At 39.8% G+C, this 19,477-nt stretch overlaps 1 protein-coding gene across 2 annotated transcripts in view; it reads left to right on the top strand.

Annotated features, from left to right (window-relative positions):
* rbfox1 (RNA binding fox-1 homolog 1) overlaps positions 1–19,477 on the top strand; it is a 239,676-nt gene that overhangs the window by 110,582 nt on the left and 109,617 nt on the right. For both annotated transcript variants that reach the window (XM_048609487.1, XM_048609488.1), the window contains exons 6-7: positions 85–145; positions 16,155–16,208. In XM_048609487.1, coding sequence (XP_048465444.1) covers positions 85–145; positions 16,155–16,208 — 115 coding nt within the window. The remainder of the gene's footprint in view (positions 1–84; positions 146–16,154; positions 16,209–19,477) is intronic.

Consider the following 19,477-nt stretch of genomic DNA (forward strand, 5'->3'; position numbering starts at 1 on the left):
TTGCAATGCTAGTAATGCATGATTTTTGGAATTTGATGGCATTTCCTTTACTCTGCTTGCTAACACGATCATCTATTTGCTTAGGTTAATAATGCTACAGCACGTGTCATGACAAACAAAAAGACCGTCAACCCTTATGCAAATGGTGAGTTGTCATTCTTTGCTTTTATGCATGTTCGACTGAAGCAATGGAGTTGACATGGAAAGTGAATTTAAAAAAATCCATCTAAATGTAATTGAGAAGGTTTTAATTAGTAATCTGTCAAATGGCTTTAAAGGTCTAGATATGAGCTTTTTGTCAAAAGTCATAAAGATAACGTTTAAAATCCTCACTTAAACTTTTTTTAATTTCAATCTCCTACATAGAAAAGCAAAATACAATACAGGCTGAAAAAAATATTTAGAACAATGAAATTACAAAAAATGATTGCTGTTTTTGAACAGAATAATGAACAACGTACAATGAACCATTGATTGCAGGTCTTTTCAGTTTTCCTCAAATCAACACCAAGTATTGGCTCTTGGTGTTAAATATTCAGTGTGTAATTTGTTACTTTTTTTTCTTTTCATATACATGCATCACATTGACTGACTTGAATCTGCCACTTTTTAACCCATTTTCACATTTTAAAATATCCCCATTCAATTCCCTTTGTACTTCTAAAAAAATACATAAACCTCTTAATGACATAATGACATTGTTAAGTTCTTCTTTTCTTCAACATACATGTGTAGCCATCCACAAGAATTTGTGGATCAGTTGGGGTAAGACTATATAATGATGAGGTTAATTATAAGCTACATACAGCACATTTGATCTGTAACATTGCTAGTAAAGGATTGATACTTTCCATTTCTATTCACTTTGATGGTGATTAACAGTAACTTAAAAAATACCCCCTTAAAATATACGAATATCATATCCCAATATCCAACTTTTTTCTAACTTACCCTTAGACTCATTTTATTTTCTGATGAGATTTGGACATTGCTGGCAAGGCCAGTGTTTTTTATCCACCTGTAACTGCTGCTGAACCACGTCGCTTACTAGATCCTTTCGGAAGGAAGTTACAAGTCAGTGACATTACTGTGGATCTAGAGTCACATAAGTGGAATGGCTGATTTCCTTCTTTGGAGAATGTTAGTAAACCGGATTGTTTTTTCACTACGTTCAGTAATAGTTTCTTGGTGGCCATCATAGAGAATAGTTTCCAATTCCAGATTCTTTCATTATTAATTGAATTTAAATTCTGCAAGCTGTCATGAAGAAATTTGAACCCGTGTCCCACTTTAATCTGAGCCTCTAGATTACTAGCCAAATGACATTACCAAGATTCCACCATTTCCCCAATTAAAATACTCACCGCAAAACAAAATAACATTGGGCAGAACCTTATAGGGGCCTGAATAACATGAGCTATGGTGAAATTTGTGGGAGAATTACACAAGAAATCTGTCAAAGCCTATCTCAATATCAGGAGCAATGCGCTGCATCATTTATGCGTCTGTCAGACGTTGAGATGAGTTGGCAATGAGGGGATTATTGCTTGTGAAAAAGCTTCTTAAGCACACATTTCAGCTGATTGATATATATTCCTATCTCATCAAATGCAGCAAACAAACTAGATGTTGAGAATTCTCAACATAGAAGTCAGAGCAGGTATCTGCTAACTTCAGCTTAGCATGAACGAGTATCTCAAGGTGTGGTCCATGGGTCTCACACACCCTTGTCCATGGACATTGCTGCCCGAGATTTGCCAACCCCTCACTATCCACGTGGTACCTCTTTGATCCACTTGTAGGATGCTTTGAAAGCACAGACCTGCTTTGTAGAGCATACAGGCAACTAGCGTTGAAAGACTACTGCAGGGACACTGCATGCCTGGGGACAGGCATCCAGCTCTTAGACTAGACATGGTTGTATCTCAGGGCTGCTTGTTTGCTCACTTAGTCCATTCATCTGCAGTGCATGTGGAGTGAACATGCTTAGGGTTCAAATGCTGGTCAATGGCCATTTGCATCAGGCCACTGGAGCTTGCAGATCTAACATTACTATCTCAGCGATGCAGAATTTAGCAGCAATGACTTTAAAAATGTTGAATCCTATGCAATGGCATCCCATCCCTTGTGAAACTTCTGAGGGGTATGTGGGAGGAAGGGTATATCATGTCATTATATGTCACATATGTATGATGATGGACTCGACCTAACGCAAATTAAAAGTTGAATGATTGATGTGGGTCTGGGATGTGAAAGGGGTCAGAGTGCAGCAGGAGCTCTCTTTTTGGTGAATTATGCTCCTCACTCAGCCAGCATGGCACCTTCATCAGTTTGGTAGACGTGGTACAACCAGGGCAGCATTGCTGCTGCGTGGGCAGGTCTGAGGAGGCCCTCAAGTATAGCCTGGACAGAGTGTGCTCTGTGCTGTACACAGATGGAGCAACCAATGCGGTAACGTGCTGGATGCTGAGGAACTGGGAGAACAGCCTTCCGAAGACATGGGGAGGAGGAAACTGACATTGGCCATGACAGAACTCAGCTTTGTCAGTACTACAAGCCAGAAAAGACCTGTTTTTGGTGGCTGTAAATAAAAGCTTTTGTTTGGGATTGTCCCATTGCTTGCCTGGATGTAATGTTCCCCTATTGGACAATGACAAGATGCAGGTCTACATTGGGCATCAGGGATAGAGTAGCAGCAATTTAGAGAGGATCTTCAGACAAGATGTAGCTAAGGACAGGTAACTTTGTGGCCTGGTGCTTTCACAGTGACAAGTTTGAGAGAATAGGGTTGTATGTGTGAGAGATTTTCAGCCATGCTGTGACGTGGGGAATATGGTTTTGTAACTGCTGTGCCATTACATGACCAGTGAGGAACAATATCAGATTGCCAGTGCTTGCCTGGGTGCACAGTAGCCTTTCAGAGATGGTGTGGGTGCTGGGGGTGTTGGTCTATTGACAGGTATCTGCCGAGCGGTGAGTTTTTTTGGGAGTGGTGCATGATAAGACGGGGCTAGAATCAGACGTGAGAGATGCCATGTTGGTGATTAATGAGGCAGGCACTTAACGTGGTGAGTTTGGTAAAATACGGTGATTGATGTCACTGTGCCTTGCAGGAATAAACTCTCCAAAAAACCCAAGACAACTGGCACGTAGCCAAAACAAAAAAAATGTGCCTGAATTAAACTTTAAAAATGAGCAAATTTACATGTCTCTGAAACATGCCAACTCGAAGGTAAAGCCAGTAATTTTCCAGGCTACCTCTACCCATAAGATGATGAAACTCCAGGCCATTACGCCTGTCTTCTAAAATTCTGTCCTGCTGCAGAATTATTTATTTTCTAATAAGGATGAGAATCTTGTGGTTAATTCTGTGAGGAGGCATGGGATTGAAAGACTGGGCCAGATGTTGGCATGATCTACCTATCTCTTAGTGGAATATACATTATAGGGTGTGGAGGTAAAAGGATGAACAATGTTTTCCTGTGATCAGTTTCCTTTCCTTTTTCAATTTGGTCTTCGTCTCCAAAAATAACAGAATTTATTGAGGATATGTAACACACAAAGCTGTCATTAGTTACAGGAAACATCATTCAAATGAAAGCAGTTGACTAAATCTGTTTCAACTGAATTATCTAACTAATACTCGCACCAAGCTTTGAGACTAGAGAATTGATTGAGGTGATTGAACATATTTGTGCTTTCTACTTCCATAGCAATTTTAAAACAGGAATATAATGGGAATTATTTTTGGTGAATTTGCCACATATCTCCACATTTCTAAATTCCCCAATCACCGAAACCAAAATTGAAGCATTTATTTGGTGAAAGCAAGCAGCTAAGTGTAGTCCTTCCCATCAATGAGACTTAAAATAGCCTTCATTTTACATTTGAAAGTCCATGAATGAATTTGTAAGCATCCTTGGAAAGAAGACCAGGAATTTTATGGTGGTATTAAACACATTAACGACACCATGGATATTTTTAATTTTCAGTGATTGTACTGGTCATCTCAAAAGCCCTTGAACATATTATCATATTATCCAAAATAAAAGCCTGTCTGTCCTGAAATCCAGGTTTCCATCCTTAACACAGTACCAAAATGGTTCTATTCCTGCAACCTCTGACATAGTTGACTCCACCTTCCTCTTTCATCACCCCTCCTCTGTTATCTCGCCAGTTGGGCCTATACTTGCCTATCGCTACTCTTATCTATTCAGCAGAAACCAGAGGATATCCTGCAGGGGTTTCACTTCTCACTTCTACTCTATAGGCCTGGGTTTCTCCCAAGGATCCAGGCCCTCCTCCTATTTCTCACCTATATACCACTTTTAGGTGCTTCCATTAAAAAAACTGTATGCTGACAATGGCCAGCTCAGTTTCCCCACCATCTCCTGCACCCCCCTGTAAGTTACCAGGCTGCTTCCCAATATCTAGCACTGGATGAGCTAAAATTTTATTTCAGTTTATCGTTAGGAGGATATAAGCTTTTGTCTTTAGTCTTCACTTCAAACTCCATTCAGTTGCTACCAGCCTCTGTTCTCTCCCTGGCAATTGTTTGACCAAGATTATTTATACACTTGGTATTGTGTTGGATTGGAAGATGAGCTTCTTCTCATTTATCTGCACCATGACTAATGCAGCCTTTATCCACATATGAAATATTGCTTAAGTCCAGCCCAGTTTCAGTTCATCTGCTTCTGAAAAGGCCATTTGTGCGTTGCTCCTTCCAAACTTAATGATTGCAGTACTGTTCTAACCTGACTCCAAGGTTCCAAACTCCATCAACCCAGATCTCCGATTTTTGTACATAGTTCATACCAAAGTCCTGTTCAGTCACTATCCCCGTCATTGTTGACCTACACTGGCTCCTATTTCCATGACAACTTGATTTTAGAATTCTCATCAATGTTTTCAAATACCTCCATGATCTGCCCCTTCCTCATTCTGTACCTCCCCAGAACACTACAAACCTGCAAAACATCTGCTTACTCCAGTTCTGGCCTTTTGCAAGTCCGCAGTTTGAATTGTTTGATCCCTGATAGTTGACCTTTTGGCACTGAGTTCCAGAGGACTGTGAGCCCTGAACCTCTTCATTTCTCTTGCCTCATTTAGCACCTTTCTGAAAAAGCCTATCTCTTTGAATAAGCTTCTGGTCAAAAACCCTAATAGGTCAGATTTTAAACTGAGTTGCTGTCCTCTGTGTTGGATCGCCATCGTAATTCCACGCCCACACCATTTTTGGTCATGCACCTTAGGGGATAGATGACCTCTTGCTGGCAGGTGGTGGAAGTCAATTAGTCACGACTTCTTTTTTAACATTCCAGTGCCACTTGGCATTTTCAGTTACTAACCTGAGCATCCTATGGTCTAAAGCTTTGGTAGAGTCAGGGTGAGTAGAATGAAAGATCAAGTGAGGCCCAGTTGGCAGGCCTTTGAGGGTTTTGGCCTTCTCCTCCAGGAAGGAGCCCGCCAGGATCATCGTCAGGCTACTTTGACATTTTAAAAAGTGAAAGTGAGTGGGCAAAGATTTGGCAAATGGATTTTAATATGGGAAGATGTAATATTGTCCATTTTGGCAGGAAGAAGGAAAAGGAAGCAGATTATCTAAATGGTAAGAGATTACAGATCTCTGAGATGCTGAGGGATCTGGATATGCTAACATATGAACCGCAAAGCGTTAGAATGCAGGGACAGCAAGTAATTGGGAAAACTAATAGAACAGGGGGAACTGAAAACAAAGGTAGGGTTATTATGTTTCAGTTGTACAATTTTCTGGTGAGACCATGCCTGAAGTACTCTGCACAGTATTGGACACCTTGCTGAAGGAAGCATGTAAATGTGTTGGAGACAGTTTAGAAATGTTTACAAGGTTAATACCTGGAATGGGCAGGTTGTGTTGTGAAGACAGGCTAGACTTGTATCCACTGGAGTTTAGAAGAGTAAGAAACAACTTTTTTGAAAGATAAGTTCCTGAGAGGTCTAGACAAGAGTGGATTTGGAAAGGTTGCTTCCTGTTGTGGGGGAATCTAGAATTACGGAGTCACTGTTTCAAAATCAGAGGGTGCAGATTTAAACAGAGATGAGGCAAACAAATAAAAAACCTTTCTGTCTGAGAATCGTGATTCTTTGGACTACTCTTCTCAGACAGATGGTGGAAGCACAGCCTTTGAATACCTTTCAAGCGGAGGTAGATAGATCCTTGATCAGCTGGGGGTTGTCAGAGGTAGGGGGAATGTGGATTTGAGGTTATAGTCAGAAGAGCCAAAGTCATTTTGAATTGAGGAGCAGACTCAGGTTAAAAACAAACCTACTCAACCTTTTACCTCAAAGGCTCTGTGCTCAGATCAGCGGTTCCCACTTCAGCTGGTGGGGTTAATGATCTCTGAGTGCCAGAAGGCCTTCCATTGGTCTTCCATCAGGTGGTACCCACCGCCATTCTAGATTGGATGATGAGCCCATTCCCCAGTCTTGATTTACCTGCAACATGAAAATTATTGTGGGTCTACGAGTTGGGGATATCTAAAAACGCTGTTCAGGACCACAAGCTAGCACCCATTTTAGTTTCTGACCTCCTGAGAGAAAACCTAACCCAATATCTCCTTATAAGGGTCAGTATAATATTTAGTCTGCTAACACTCCTGTGAATTGTCCTGGAGCGCGTTAGCAATTTAAAGGTGCTATAAAAATGCAAGTTATACTTAGAGCACTGATGCAGAATTGTTTTCTTTGGTTTAACATTGACTCACCTTTAACATGTGAGTTACTCTGATGGGATTTTGCTTTCCAGCTTTGTAGACAGACCCTGAAGATAAGGATTTTAAAGTAAACAGGAAGTTCAGTTTATAAAATAAGATAAGATTATGGGCACCTCAGAACTGGACAGTTCCAAAATAAAGCAAAGAAAATGCTGTTCTGAGTTTCCGCTACCTCTTCACTGATTTAATATGAGGAGCGTTAACACATCTCTCTCCAGATGAAATGACTCTGTATTGAACTATTGAACCTTCAAACATTACACGTGTGATTTTTAGTGATTTATAAATTTGCATTGAAATTAGCAATCAATTTTTATGCTTGCTTCATGTTTTGTAATCTAATTCAAATCATTTTCTTCTAATATTGTAACTGGAATCTAGACGATGTGGTGACCGTTGATTGGAATTCACTTGCATTGACAGATACCACAAATTGATTGAATTTGATACTGGAGTGTGAAAGTAGTGTCTGCTTCATGAGAAAGCGTTTACAGCTTTCTTTTGTTCATAACCATATGGTGTTGAGATGTAAATCATTTCAAAATACTTAATTGTGTCACTGTCTTGTCACATTTTTGCAATGTAAATGATGGATGAGTTCTTCTCCTTCACTATTAAAGGAAAAAGTTTGAGAAATGCTTCTTTGTGAAGACAGTGGCCTCACATTCAAGGATTTGTTGGTTCCCAACCATTGCTCAATCCAAAATCTGGCCAGTTCACTGAGGAGAACAATGGAGAATCGAATGTTGCAGTTCCTGCTGTTTTTAGTAGCTTGTTATCAGGGCTAGAATTTCTGTCTGCCAAATGTAATGGTGAGTTGAAGGAGTCCACAATCCACAATCAAGTCTCCCTGCCCATTTGGCTCTGGATGGGAATTTGGGAAGGGCAGCTGTACCCTGGAAGCTGTTGAGCATTGGAGTTTCCTGAAGGCATGGGCAGACACCAGTCATATGCCAGAGATGACTCTCCTCCTCACTTTGAAGACTGTAACTAGGTCAGTACTGGATAGAACAATTGATTACAATCCTAGCGTTAAATCCTAGGATCAGGATACAAGGAATTTCAGAGTTATTATCTTTTAATGACAGTAGCATATGTTATCCTGTGAGCTAATAAAACTGGCACCCAAAAATGAGAACCAAACATTAATTAACAAAAATGTGTCCATCCAATCACAAATAATGCAACAGAAACAGCAAATCTTAAATTAAACCCTATGGCGTTAATAATGAGATGTTCATAGAATCCCTACAGTGCAGCTGGAGGCCTTTTGCCCATCAAGTCTACACCGACCCTCCAAAGAGCATCCCACCCATACCCACACCTGCATAACCCAATTTTATCATGGCTAATCCACCTATCTTACACCTCCCTGAGCACTGTGGGCAGTTTAGCATGGCCAATCCACCTATCCTGCACGTCTTTGGACTGTGGGAGGAAACTGGAGCATCTGGAGGAAACCCACATGGACACAGGGAGAATGTGCAAACTCCACACAGACAGTCATCTGAGGTTAGAATCAAATTCGGGTCCCTAGCCTAATGAGGCAGCAGTGCTCACCACTGAGCCAACGTGCTGCCTGCAATGTTGTTTCAGTTGTGTTAAATATCGAGCTTTATTGGCAACTTGATTTAAGATTAAAAGAATATGTTACAGAGCATGCATTCTGGTGCTCTTCAATAACTTGGAGTAAGGGTAAGCCAAGCAAATACAATCATAAAACTTGGGGGGGACAAACAGCCTGAATACGAGGCCAAGCGTAGACATTGCAATATACACGATAAAGGCTTACTAAAGTCTTTCAACAATATGAGAAATTAACAGAGACTGGAGCAATGTCTGAATCATGGGCTTTCAAAGATTCTGACTGGCATTCCCAGCAGTTGCTGCATCTTGTGATAGCAAAGAACTTGTGGACCAAAACTCAGTCCCATACCAAGCTAATATGGGCAGTGGTTCTCACTTGGGAACAAGAGTATCTGCAAAAGCAAAGAAGAATGCACATTATCTAGTGCATTAATGTGTGGATTGCATTGGTTTTACCCGGAGACAAATACTCCATTTTCTGAGGAATAATAACATCTTTGGAATAAGAACAGAAATAAGAAAATCACAATCAGTAGGAGTACGAGTAGGATCTGTTATAAAAAAAAATTGGTATTTTGAGGTCGAGAGCAGCATTACACTTCATCCTTACATTGTGACCATGACACTATGGTCAGACTTTTTTGATGGTCAGGTAATCATTTCTCAAGTTGTGCACTGGGACCCTTCAGAATCCCCATCATAGGAGACTCGGAAAAGAATTCACTCAGAAAATTGAAGATTCTACTAAGGAATTTGAACCTTCTGAAAATATTCACATAAATAGAAGAACTCAGAGGGTATATTTGAAGTCAAGCACATAATTACTCTGGAAAAGTGGGATTATTAAATAACCAGCCATACATACTGAACTACATCTCTCCCAGACTCCCAGCATGCTCCCAGAACCTTAGTGACAGCCCCTGACACCCTGGGACACCATTTGCCACCGGTCCTGACTCACCACCTCGACCCACCACGCTCCCAAACCCCAGGCTCCTAAATAGCCCCACCACTGGATTTGACACCCCTCCTCCTCAAGCCCGGGACCTAACACCCTGAACCCCTTGCTCTGGAGCCAACCTCCTTGGGAAGCAGCAGACTCCATTCCCATTATGGTCACCAGCACATTCCTGCCATACCCCCCCCCCCCCCCCCCACCCAGGCCCCCGCATTGCTGCTGGACCTGAGACTTCTCCTCCTGTACCTCATAGGACCCAACCACCATTTCCCAGCTCTGGACCTGACATCCTGGTTCCACCACTGGACCCGAGTCCCTAGTCCCCATTCCTTCCCTGGGCCTGACATGTCCATCCCTGACCTATCTGTCCCCCTCTTTGCCTGATATCCAACTCAATTGGCATCTATCCCTCAGCACCTGTTCCCTACCCACTAGGCACTGTACCTCTGGAATCTGCCCTCTGCACATTTGGCACTCTGCCATCCAAGCACCCTAGCCTCACACTTAGCTTATAGGATTTAGATTTTGGTTTAGATTTAGATTTTATGGTCATGTGCAGTCAAGTACAGGAGTACAGTGGAAAGTGTATAAAGTCGCTACTGTGCCATCTTAGGTACAAATGTACTTGGATATAAAGTTGTAAAAGAGACGAAAGTTTAAAAAGTTAAGCATTACCTTCACAGGATAAGTAGCAAATATAAAGAAATAAGGTAAAGTTAATACTAAAATCCTTTCGATTACCCTTTCACAGTCACTGCCAAAGGGCTGTCTGTGAATGCAGCAGCTGATGCCTGAAAATAGGAGTGTGGTTTGCCTCCCTCTCACTGTTCCCTGCGGATAGCGGATCTGTCAGAATGGAGATATGGTTCCACATTTCTGTCGGAGCCCTGAGTGGAATCTACTGACAGAATGCAGAACTCTGTTGTTGTGTTATAAAGGGGCAAAATGCTTATGTGTGTGAGATTGTCATTCCTTGGAAAATCCATCCCGATGTTTCTTTCAATCACTCCATCATGTTTAATCATAGCCTGATAATAATGTTACACCTCAAATACCATATTAGGTAAATTCCAAGTCTGGTGTACAAACAAAAATAATTACAGGTGATGAAAGTCAAAAGTACTGAGGAATAAAAGCAGGACAGCCAGCATCCGTGGAGGGGACCAGAAATGGAAAAATAAAAACACATAGACCACTTAGCCCCATCAACATCTTCTGTCATTCAATGACATTGTGGGTGATCTGCCTGTTAAGCTCATTCCCCTACCTTGAGTCCATATCCTCTTACAACCTTTTCAAGCAAAAATATATCCATCTCAGATAGAAATGTATTAATTGAGCTGGAATTTACTACTTTTGGCATGAGAGAGTTCCCACCTTTCTAGCATCTTTTGCATGAGAAGTTCTTTCCCAACATATCTCCTGAAGGAGCTGGTTCTGATTTTCAGGTAATGTTCCCTTGTCCCACACTCACCATTGGCAGAAAAAGTTCTTTCTCTATCTATCTTATCAATTCATTTCAAAATTCTGTGAACCTCAATATAATCATCCTTTAACCTTCTGTATTCCAGGGAGTACAAATCTAGAATCTATAGTCACTCCTTTTAATGAAATCCTTGGAGCCCTTATAATATGACAGTTAATCTGTGCTGGACTTTTTTCAAGGCCAGCAAATCTTTTTTAACTTCTGTACTCAAAACTACACACAGCACTGCAGGTGTGATCCAACCAAATCTTTGTATAGTTGTAAAAATACATTTTCCCCTCTATCTCCTCGCCTTTGAGTCATAAAGGCTAATATTTGCCCCAAGCAAAAACAGAAATTGCTGGAGAAACTCAATAGGTCTGACAGCATCTGTGGGAAGAAGGCAGAGTTAACGTTTCGAGTCGGGTAACTCTTCATCAGATCAATACGAGCCTCATTGATTTATTTTTGTATGTATATGATATATTTCAGCAATACATAGAAGCTAAACTCTGTTTGGACTTCCACTATTCCTAGTTTTACACCATTTGCATAATACTCAGATGTAATCTTTTTGTCCAAGATTGATGACCAAATACTTATTGAATTGAAATCCATTTGCTATTCAGTTAATCTATTAATGTCTCTGTAATTTTGTGCTCCTTTCTACATTACTTGCTATACTACCAATTCTTGTGACATCTACAAACTTGGATATATGGCTCTTTATTGTGTTATTTAAATTATTATTAAATATGATGAATATTTTAGGTGTAGCACAGTATCTTATGGGATACCACTAGTCTCTACTATCTTCTCATCAACTCACTCATTTGCCTTGCCATGAGCTTTAAGTTTAGCTAATGGTCTGTTTGTGGAACTTCATATAAACCACCTACAATGACATCCATCTGTCCACTATGTTTGCTGCTTCCTCAAAAAAGTTCAGTAAAATTGTTAGACATGACTTAGTCTCTCTAACCAAATTTCTCAAAGTTCTCAGTTACTCTGTTGTTAAATATAGATTTCAATGACTTGCCTACAACAGATACTAACAATCCTTTAATTTTCTTGTTTCTTCATTTTTCTTAAATATGAGCTAAATGTGCAAATTTCCAAACTAAAAGGGAAATTACTGAATTGACAGAACCAGACGAATATGGCTAAAATATCTGCAGTTTCCTCAACAACATCATTTAAAATCTTAGCTTGAAAGCCATTAGGTCCTAAGGATTTAGCAATCTTTAATGCCATTATTTTTTATAATACTGTTTCCTTGCTTAATCTTACTTCAATAATTTTCAGAACTTGATTGCTATTAGTTTTCCTTGATTTTTAGGAATTTTTCCTCATCCTCCATAGTGATGACTGACTCATAGTAATTATTCAGCAAGTCCACAATTTCCTTTTTACATTTACAGTTTTGCCTCTATCCATTTTATTAAAGGTAACTACATTTACTCTGGACTGTCTTTTTCTTGAAACATAATGATAAAATCCTTTCGTGATAATCTTGAGACAAGTTAGACCTATAATGATTTATCAGAATACTGCTGAGGAAAAGCCTAACCTCAAATGTCACCTTGTCTGGTGTTTCAACAGATGTTGACTGACTTGTTAGGCATGATTTTAACTTATCAAAGGTGATATTAACTGTGATGCTCCTACCACTGCCCTTCAGAAGCAGGAGCATAGCCTGATTTAAGCAGTAGATCCCTTTTCATATGCAATGAGATTCTATAACATATGCAGAGCCTGGACAGGTGGTGTCCCTTTTCACCAGTTTTACTGGTGATACAACTGAAGAACTGGAAAAAGGTCCTTTGTAATTATTTTTGTCGAGTGAGCAGTTGAGGGAGTAGTCATCCATGTCCCACAAATCTAGCCCTATTGCCCGTAATTGTCAACACCTGAAATTCCTTTGCTACTGGCCTGACTCTGACAAGCTGTTCGGAAGGTTCACTTTGGGCGGTCTGTTTCAATGAACCTCAGAATTGTAACAGCCTGTTTGGTGCCATAAAGGGCAGGTAGGCAGCTAGTTTTGTAGTATACTAAATCAACCTTGCTGCATCTGTCACATTCATGCTGAGAATTTTATCTGTCCGAATCTCTCGGATACTAAGATCGCAAGATATTGTGCAAGTCAAAAAAATATATAATTATATCTTTGAGTGTGTTCAAGCTATGCAAAGCTCAAAATATTTATATGGAAGGAAGTGAAACAATATTCTGCTGATTTATTCAGTAGTTATAGATTTAGACAGATGAATTTAGAGATATTTTAAGCTGCTGAGCAATACAGGGTGCATTACTTTATTGCAGTGGTTTTAAAAATTAAAGAAATGTAAAGAAAGACAGATTCACATAATATCATATTTTGTTTTGATCAATAAAGAAAAGCTTAGCAGTTTTGTTAAAACAGAACATTTGCCCTTTAATCCCGTTTAAATAATTTGCACCTTGGCAAATTTGACTGTATATTTCTTTTCTATCTATGTGCCAGGTTGGGGCATTTCTGCTGTTGTGTTCTCACAGAGAACCACACACGTCTGACTTGACTAACCCACACAGTTATGAGCCAACACAAAACTCATAGACAAGACAAAGTAAAGTTTAATTGCTGTTATTTTCATGATAAATGAAGTCTTCTCCCCATCAGCTCTGGAAAGTTAGATGATCCAGCTATCAGGAAGGGAGTGGGAAGCTGATGAAAAATGAGGCAACCTTTCAGCTGTGAACATCGATCTGAGTCTCAGAGGATTTTTCTTGGACAAATTGAGAGACCATTAGTGTAACTTAAAGTCTGAGAGAAATCTGTCAGATCCGTGATGGCAATAGCAGCAGTGCATGAAATATATTCAAATAGCTCATGTGAGAATCTCTGCTGGGCAAACTAATCAATGGTGCTTCCAAATGGCAGAAGCTTTAATAAAATTCATGGGGCAAGAGAATGGGGCTTAAGGAAACCTCTCCCAACTTTCTCTATGATTAGGTCCATTATTTATGATGTGACAGAGATGCAGAAAATAAAAGGCATTCAATAGCAATGAAATTGAGGCTGCAGCGCAAGGTAGGAAAACATGTCAGATTGAAAATGTGGACCTCCTAAATATTCTCATTAATGTGCATATAGTCTGCAGTGGAATTTTAAAAGGAAAAAAAAATGATTAGTAGAGCTAGGAATTTTAATGTTCCACTGCATATATAGTTTGCAGAATGGTCAGATTGCATAGAGGTAATACTGGAGCCAATATCAGGAGATTCCTGTTATATCAGTGAAACTATTAACTTTCTCCTGCCTATCTGGGCACATAAAATTCATAAAAATTGATCATATAATTTCCATGCATCAAATTTCTGGTCCTTCAGCAAACTTTAAATGTGTAACATTGGATTTATGCTCTAAGGAAGTGTGCAATATTGTGAATTATGATTGCTAGATAATTAATGCTCCAAAGTCTGATGCAGCAGGACAACCATCAAGGTCTGCTGTTTGTTGGATTTACCCTTGCCACAGTTAGATCCAGTAATACCTTTCAGCACATTTGCTACAAGCTGTTATTGGCAGAGTGAGGGAAAACCAGGTGTCTGTGACCCGAGTGAGCAATCAGACCAAAGATTGTGAAATAAACCGTGCAAATACAGAGAAGGAAGTGTTTGGTGTATTGGGTGAATGAACAAGGTTTGGATATTTATCTGTGAGTTGAGTGCTTAGAGTCATGAGACTTCCTGGCTCTACAGGCCTGATTTTTAAAGGGGGCTGCCTTGCCTGGGAATATGGGCTGCGTTCGAACTCAGAAGGTGACCCCACCCAAAGATGTGCAGAAGACCTGCCTTGGGGTTCTGGCACTATGTCCAAATGTTTAAAAAAGGAAGATAATTATCTCTCAAGCACTCACTCCTCACATACCCTCACCAGCTGCACACTGCCCTTGCTCATCCACGCCAACCCAATGCACCTCATGCACTGTACACACACCCCTGGCCCTTTTTACAATCAATGCCATATTTAAAGGGCAGGACTTTAAATGCCTTGCCAGCTTGGTAGTACCTTTTGACAGTTGGCTTTAACATTCCTGTTGACACTTCTGATAGGTCACAGAATCCCACCAGTGCAGCCCATCGAGTCTGCACTAACCCTCTGCAGAGCATCCCGCCAGACCCAGCCCCCTACCTTTCCCTGTAACCTTGTATTTACTATGGCTAAACCACCTAGCCTGCACATCCATGGACATACAGACAATTTAGCATGGCCAGTCCATCTAACCTGCACATCCTTAGACTGTGGGAGGAAGCTGGAGCACTTGGTGGAAACACATGCAGACACGGGGAGAACGTGCAAACTCGACACGGACAGTTATCCAAGCTGGAATCAAACCTAGGTCCCTGGAGCTGTGAGGCAGCAATGCTAACCACTGATCCACTATGCTACTCATGATCAAATCCAAAGGGCTAACTTATCTTTATAAACAGATACTTTGGATATCCAAAGAAATCTACATCACTCAGATTTTCTTCTCTCAGATCTCCGCTGTACATTTTGGAATGTTAGTCCTTAACTCCTAAAATCCGACTTAAGTGGAAGGGGGCTGATAATTAATTCACCATTCACTTCTGTTAAACCACTCAAACACAAATGCAAATAACAGTTCTCCAGTTTTCGCAAAATTGTTTGCAAGTGTTTGTTGTGATATCTCGGTTTCATCTACCATTTTCATCATGGTGAACAGGCTTTCCCTGCATTTTAATGAAAATTTACGCCAAATTCAGGTACAGAAGGAAAAATAAACTGAAGCAAGGAACAATAAATGTGAAATGAAAAATTGAAGTAAGGATATTAAAACTGACACTTTTAGAATATGCAACAAGTTAGGCCTGAACGAATAAGGCTTCACATTGTAATTGCGAGAATCTTACAGCTTAAACAGAATAAAGACCGAAAGAACTGCAGATTCTGAAAATCCAAAACAAAAACAGAAATTGCTGGAAAAGCTCAGCAGGTCTGGCAGCATTTGTGGAAAGAAATCAAAGTTAATGTTTTAGTTCTGAGGAAGGGTCACTGGATCCGAAATGTTAACTCTGATTTATTTCCACAGATGCAGCCAGACCTGCTAAGCTTTTCCAGAAATTTCTGTTTTTATTTCTGATCTTGAACAGAAACTTTGTATCAAAGCATATAGCTGCTCTCAACTGAAGCTGTAGTGGTATTTGTGCATAAATTTCAATGAGGGCCATGAATCTTACTTGAAATCTAATGGCTATTACCATTCTTTTTAGAGTGTGGTACATGTTTCTTCATTGTGTATGGAACAAATAAATCTACCTTTTTATAAGAGGAGTCCTACTGTCTGCCCACATTGTATAAATTTCTTTTTCCCACTCTTTTTAGGATGGAAATTAAATCCAGTTGTGGGTGCAGTATACAGTCCTGAATTCTATGCAGGTAAGGGAACTCACGTTCAATCTTAATCCAAAGTTTTCACTTCAATGTCTTGTCAAATTTGTTAGTATCCCAAACAATTGGTTAAATGGCTAATGACCACGGCATTCATTTCAGGAGAGAATGGAGTTATAATGTCACAGATGAGCTTTAATTATTTCCTTCATGAATATACACAGTGTGCAACAAATTCTTATGCATTATGATATTTTTATATAATGCAGTTAAAACTTTAAAATAATTGCAGGTGAAAATTTGACCTGTTGCAATGTTTCTATTTTTTTTAATTACAAGAGCAGAAACACCAGAATACTGAGAATACTTGTCATGGTTGTCTTTTGATCATAGAAGACAATGCAACTATGGGGAATATCTATCTGCTGTACACAATCTTTGCAGAGAAATATGTTCCATTTTAATGAGAGAACATTTGAATGAAGCTTCAGTGGCTATTGAAGGTTGTGTTTGTTGGCCAGCTTGCGGTGCCAGGGTATGATTTGACATTTTATTCCTAAATCTGTAAGGCATTGGGAGATATCATCCTGATATGATAAACATGCTATAAATGCAAGTTGGTTTTCAATATTTTACTTATGCACCACGAAACTTCAGAACATTGATGAGAGGATTATTATGGTTGCAATTGTGCCAATGATGTGGTTGACCCTTGAATAATATTAAATGTAGAGCCGTTTATTTTCAAAACCTAAAGAATTGCAGATGCTGTAAATCAGAAACAAAAACAGAAATCGCTGGAAAAGCTCAGCAGTTCTGGCAGTATCCATGGAGAGCAATCAGAGTTAACGTTTCGGGTTGAGTGACCCTTCCACAGAACTGTATATTTTGAAATTGTTATACATTTGTTCAGTTTCTGTCTTCCACTTCTGTAAGAACATTGTCTCGAAGTGCACACATTATGTTACATAGAATTAATAAGGTGCCTGTGCCTCAAGTGGTCAAATACTTGTTAGACATCCTTTAAGTTTTCAATGTTATTTTACCGGGATCCCCAGCAACAAGTGAAAGCAGTGAAGGAGGGCATTGTGCAAGGGAGTGAAGAGGAGCTCTTGTAGTGCAGTGGTCGTGTCCCTACATCTGAACCAAGAGGTCTGGGTTCAAGTCCCACCAGCTCTAGAGGTGAGAAGTAACATCTCTGAACAGGTTGATTAGAAACATGTAAGGGAGCTAAGGAATTTGTACCTTCCACCACCAGTTAGCAGTGGTGAGGGAAGGCAGCTGAGGCAGTTGAACAGACTCTTGCTTGAAAAGAAAATGCCTTTGGTTGAAGCAGGACTGTTGGGAAGTGTGGGATTGGTGAACAGACCAAGGAATTCCTCAGTCCAGTGTAACCCACAGACCCATTCCAGGTAAATACACTAAATAGTTTCTTATTTATCTTTAATTTCTCTTAATATTTATAATGTTCTAATTTTAGTGGAATAAATGATCTGCCTCATGATCTTTGGACTATTGTGAGTTCAACTCTTGTTACATTCTGGTATCAATATCGTGTGACATTTGTGTTATACACGCTAGTCACACTGTTCTTCCTTGACCATATTATACCAACTTCTTGTTCAGTTTATTTTTGTAACTATAATAACAGATATTTCCTTACCTTGGTTTGTAACATGCATTAATTCTGAATATCTGTGCTCAACTCTACAAGTGATCAACTTGCACAATTCAAAACATTGACTTTAACCTAATTCTCTCAGTGGAGCTGAACATCTGTTTTATATCTCATACAATTTTGCTCGCTACTACAACCCTGCAAATTTGGATTAGGTTCTGAATATTCTGGATTTGTTGATCTCTGTAGCAGTTCACATTGTTTAACTTGAAGTTGAGATGAAATATTTGGGTCCAGCTACAGAACATGTGAAGCTGATCTGTTAACGTTACACATTAATATTGCACTGAGTTCTATTTTTCAACCATGTTGCTGATTATGGATTTTGCGATGTTAATCTGAGCTATTTTACAAACATTTCAAAGTCCTCTTGCCTGCAGGCTATAGAAGCACTGGAGAGGGTCCAGAGAAGATTTACAAGAATGATAGCAAAAATATTAGGAAAGGACTAATAGCATTTTAGTCTCATTTGGAGCACTGTCTTCAGCTCTGGACACCACATTACCGGAAGAATGTGAAGGCATTGGTGAGGGTGCATTAGAAAGATGAGAAAATTTGAGACCATTCCCCTGGAGTAGTTTGAGAGGAGTTTTGGTTGATATATTCAAAAACATGAGGAACCTGGGAAGAGAAGATAGGGAAAAACTGTTCCCACCAGTGGAAGAATTGAGAACCAGAGGTCACAGATTTAAAGTAATTCACAAAAGAAATGTGAGGAAAAGTCGCTTCACACAGTGAGTTGCAAGAAAGCACTGTCCGTGAATATGGTAGAGGCATACTCAATTGAAGTTTGGGTCTGTTTCTTTCTCAAAAATATAAGACTGCAGGCTGACCTACTGAAAGTATTTAAATTTATGGAAGGCTTTGACAGAGTGGATACAGAGATGGTTCCTCTTTTTGGGAAAAGCATAAATAGAGGTTGTCAGTGTAAGATGGTCACCAAGAAATCTTAGAATGTGTTCAGGAGGAACATATTTTCGGGAAGGCTGGTAAGAAGTGGAGGTTTCCACCACAGGTAGTGGCTGAAGTGAATGCTATAGATGCCTTGTTGGGGAAGTTAGGCAGACATTCGATGGAGAAAGAAGCAGAGAGGGTGTACAATGATAGACTTATGTGAGGAAAGATGGATGGAGGCTCAGGTGGAGCATAAACACCACCATGAACTGATCAGAATCATTGGATTGGAGCAGCTCAAAAGAAGACCACTCTGCCCATTGTCTCTGTTTCAAGCAGCAATTCACCTTTTCTGCTTTTCCCCCGCAATTTTTTTTATCTTTGGATAATTTCCTTTTGAAAACTTCAGTTGAGTATGCCTCTACCATATTCACGGACAGTGCTTTCTTGCAACTCACTGTGTGAAGCGACTTTTCCTCACATTTCTTTTGTGAATTACTTTAAATCTGTGACCTCTGGTTCTCAATTCTTCCACTGGTGGGAACAGTTTTTCCCTATCTTCTCTTCCCAGGTTCCTCATGTTTTTGAATATATCAACCAAAACTCCTCTCAAACTACTCCAGGGGAATGGTCTCAAATTTTCTCATCTTTCTAATGCACCCTCACCAATGCCTTCACATTCTTCCTGTAATGTGGTGTCCAGAGCTGAAGACAGTGCTCCAAATGAGACTAAAATGCTATTTTG

The sequence above is a fragment of the Rhincodon typus genome, chromosome 21, assembly GCF_021869965.1.
Source record: "Rhincodon typus isolate 14 chromosome 21, sRhiTyp1.1, whole genome shotgun sequence".
Classification (NCBI taxonomy): domain Eukaryota; kingdom Metazoa; phylum Chordata; class Chondrichthyes; order Orectolobiformes; family Rhincodontidae; genus Rhincodon; species Rhincodon typus.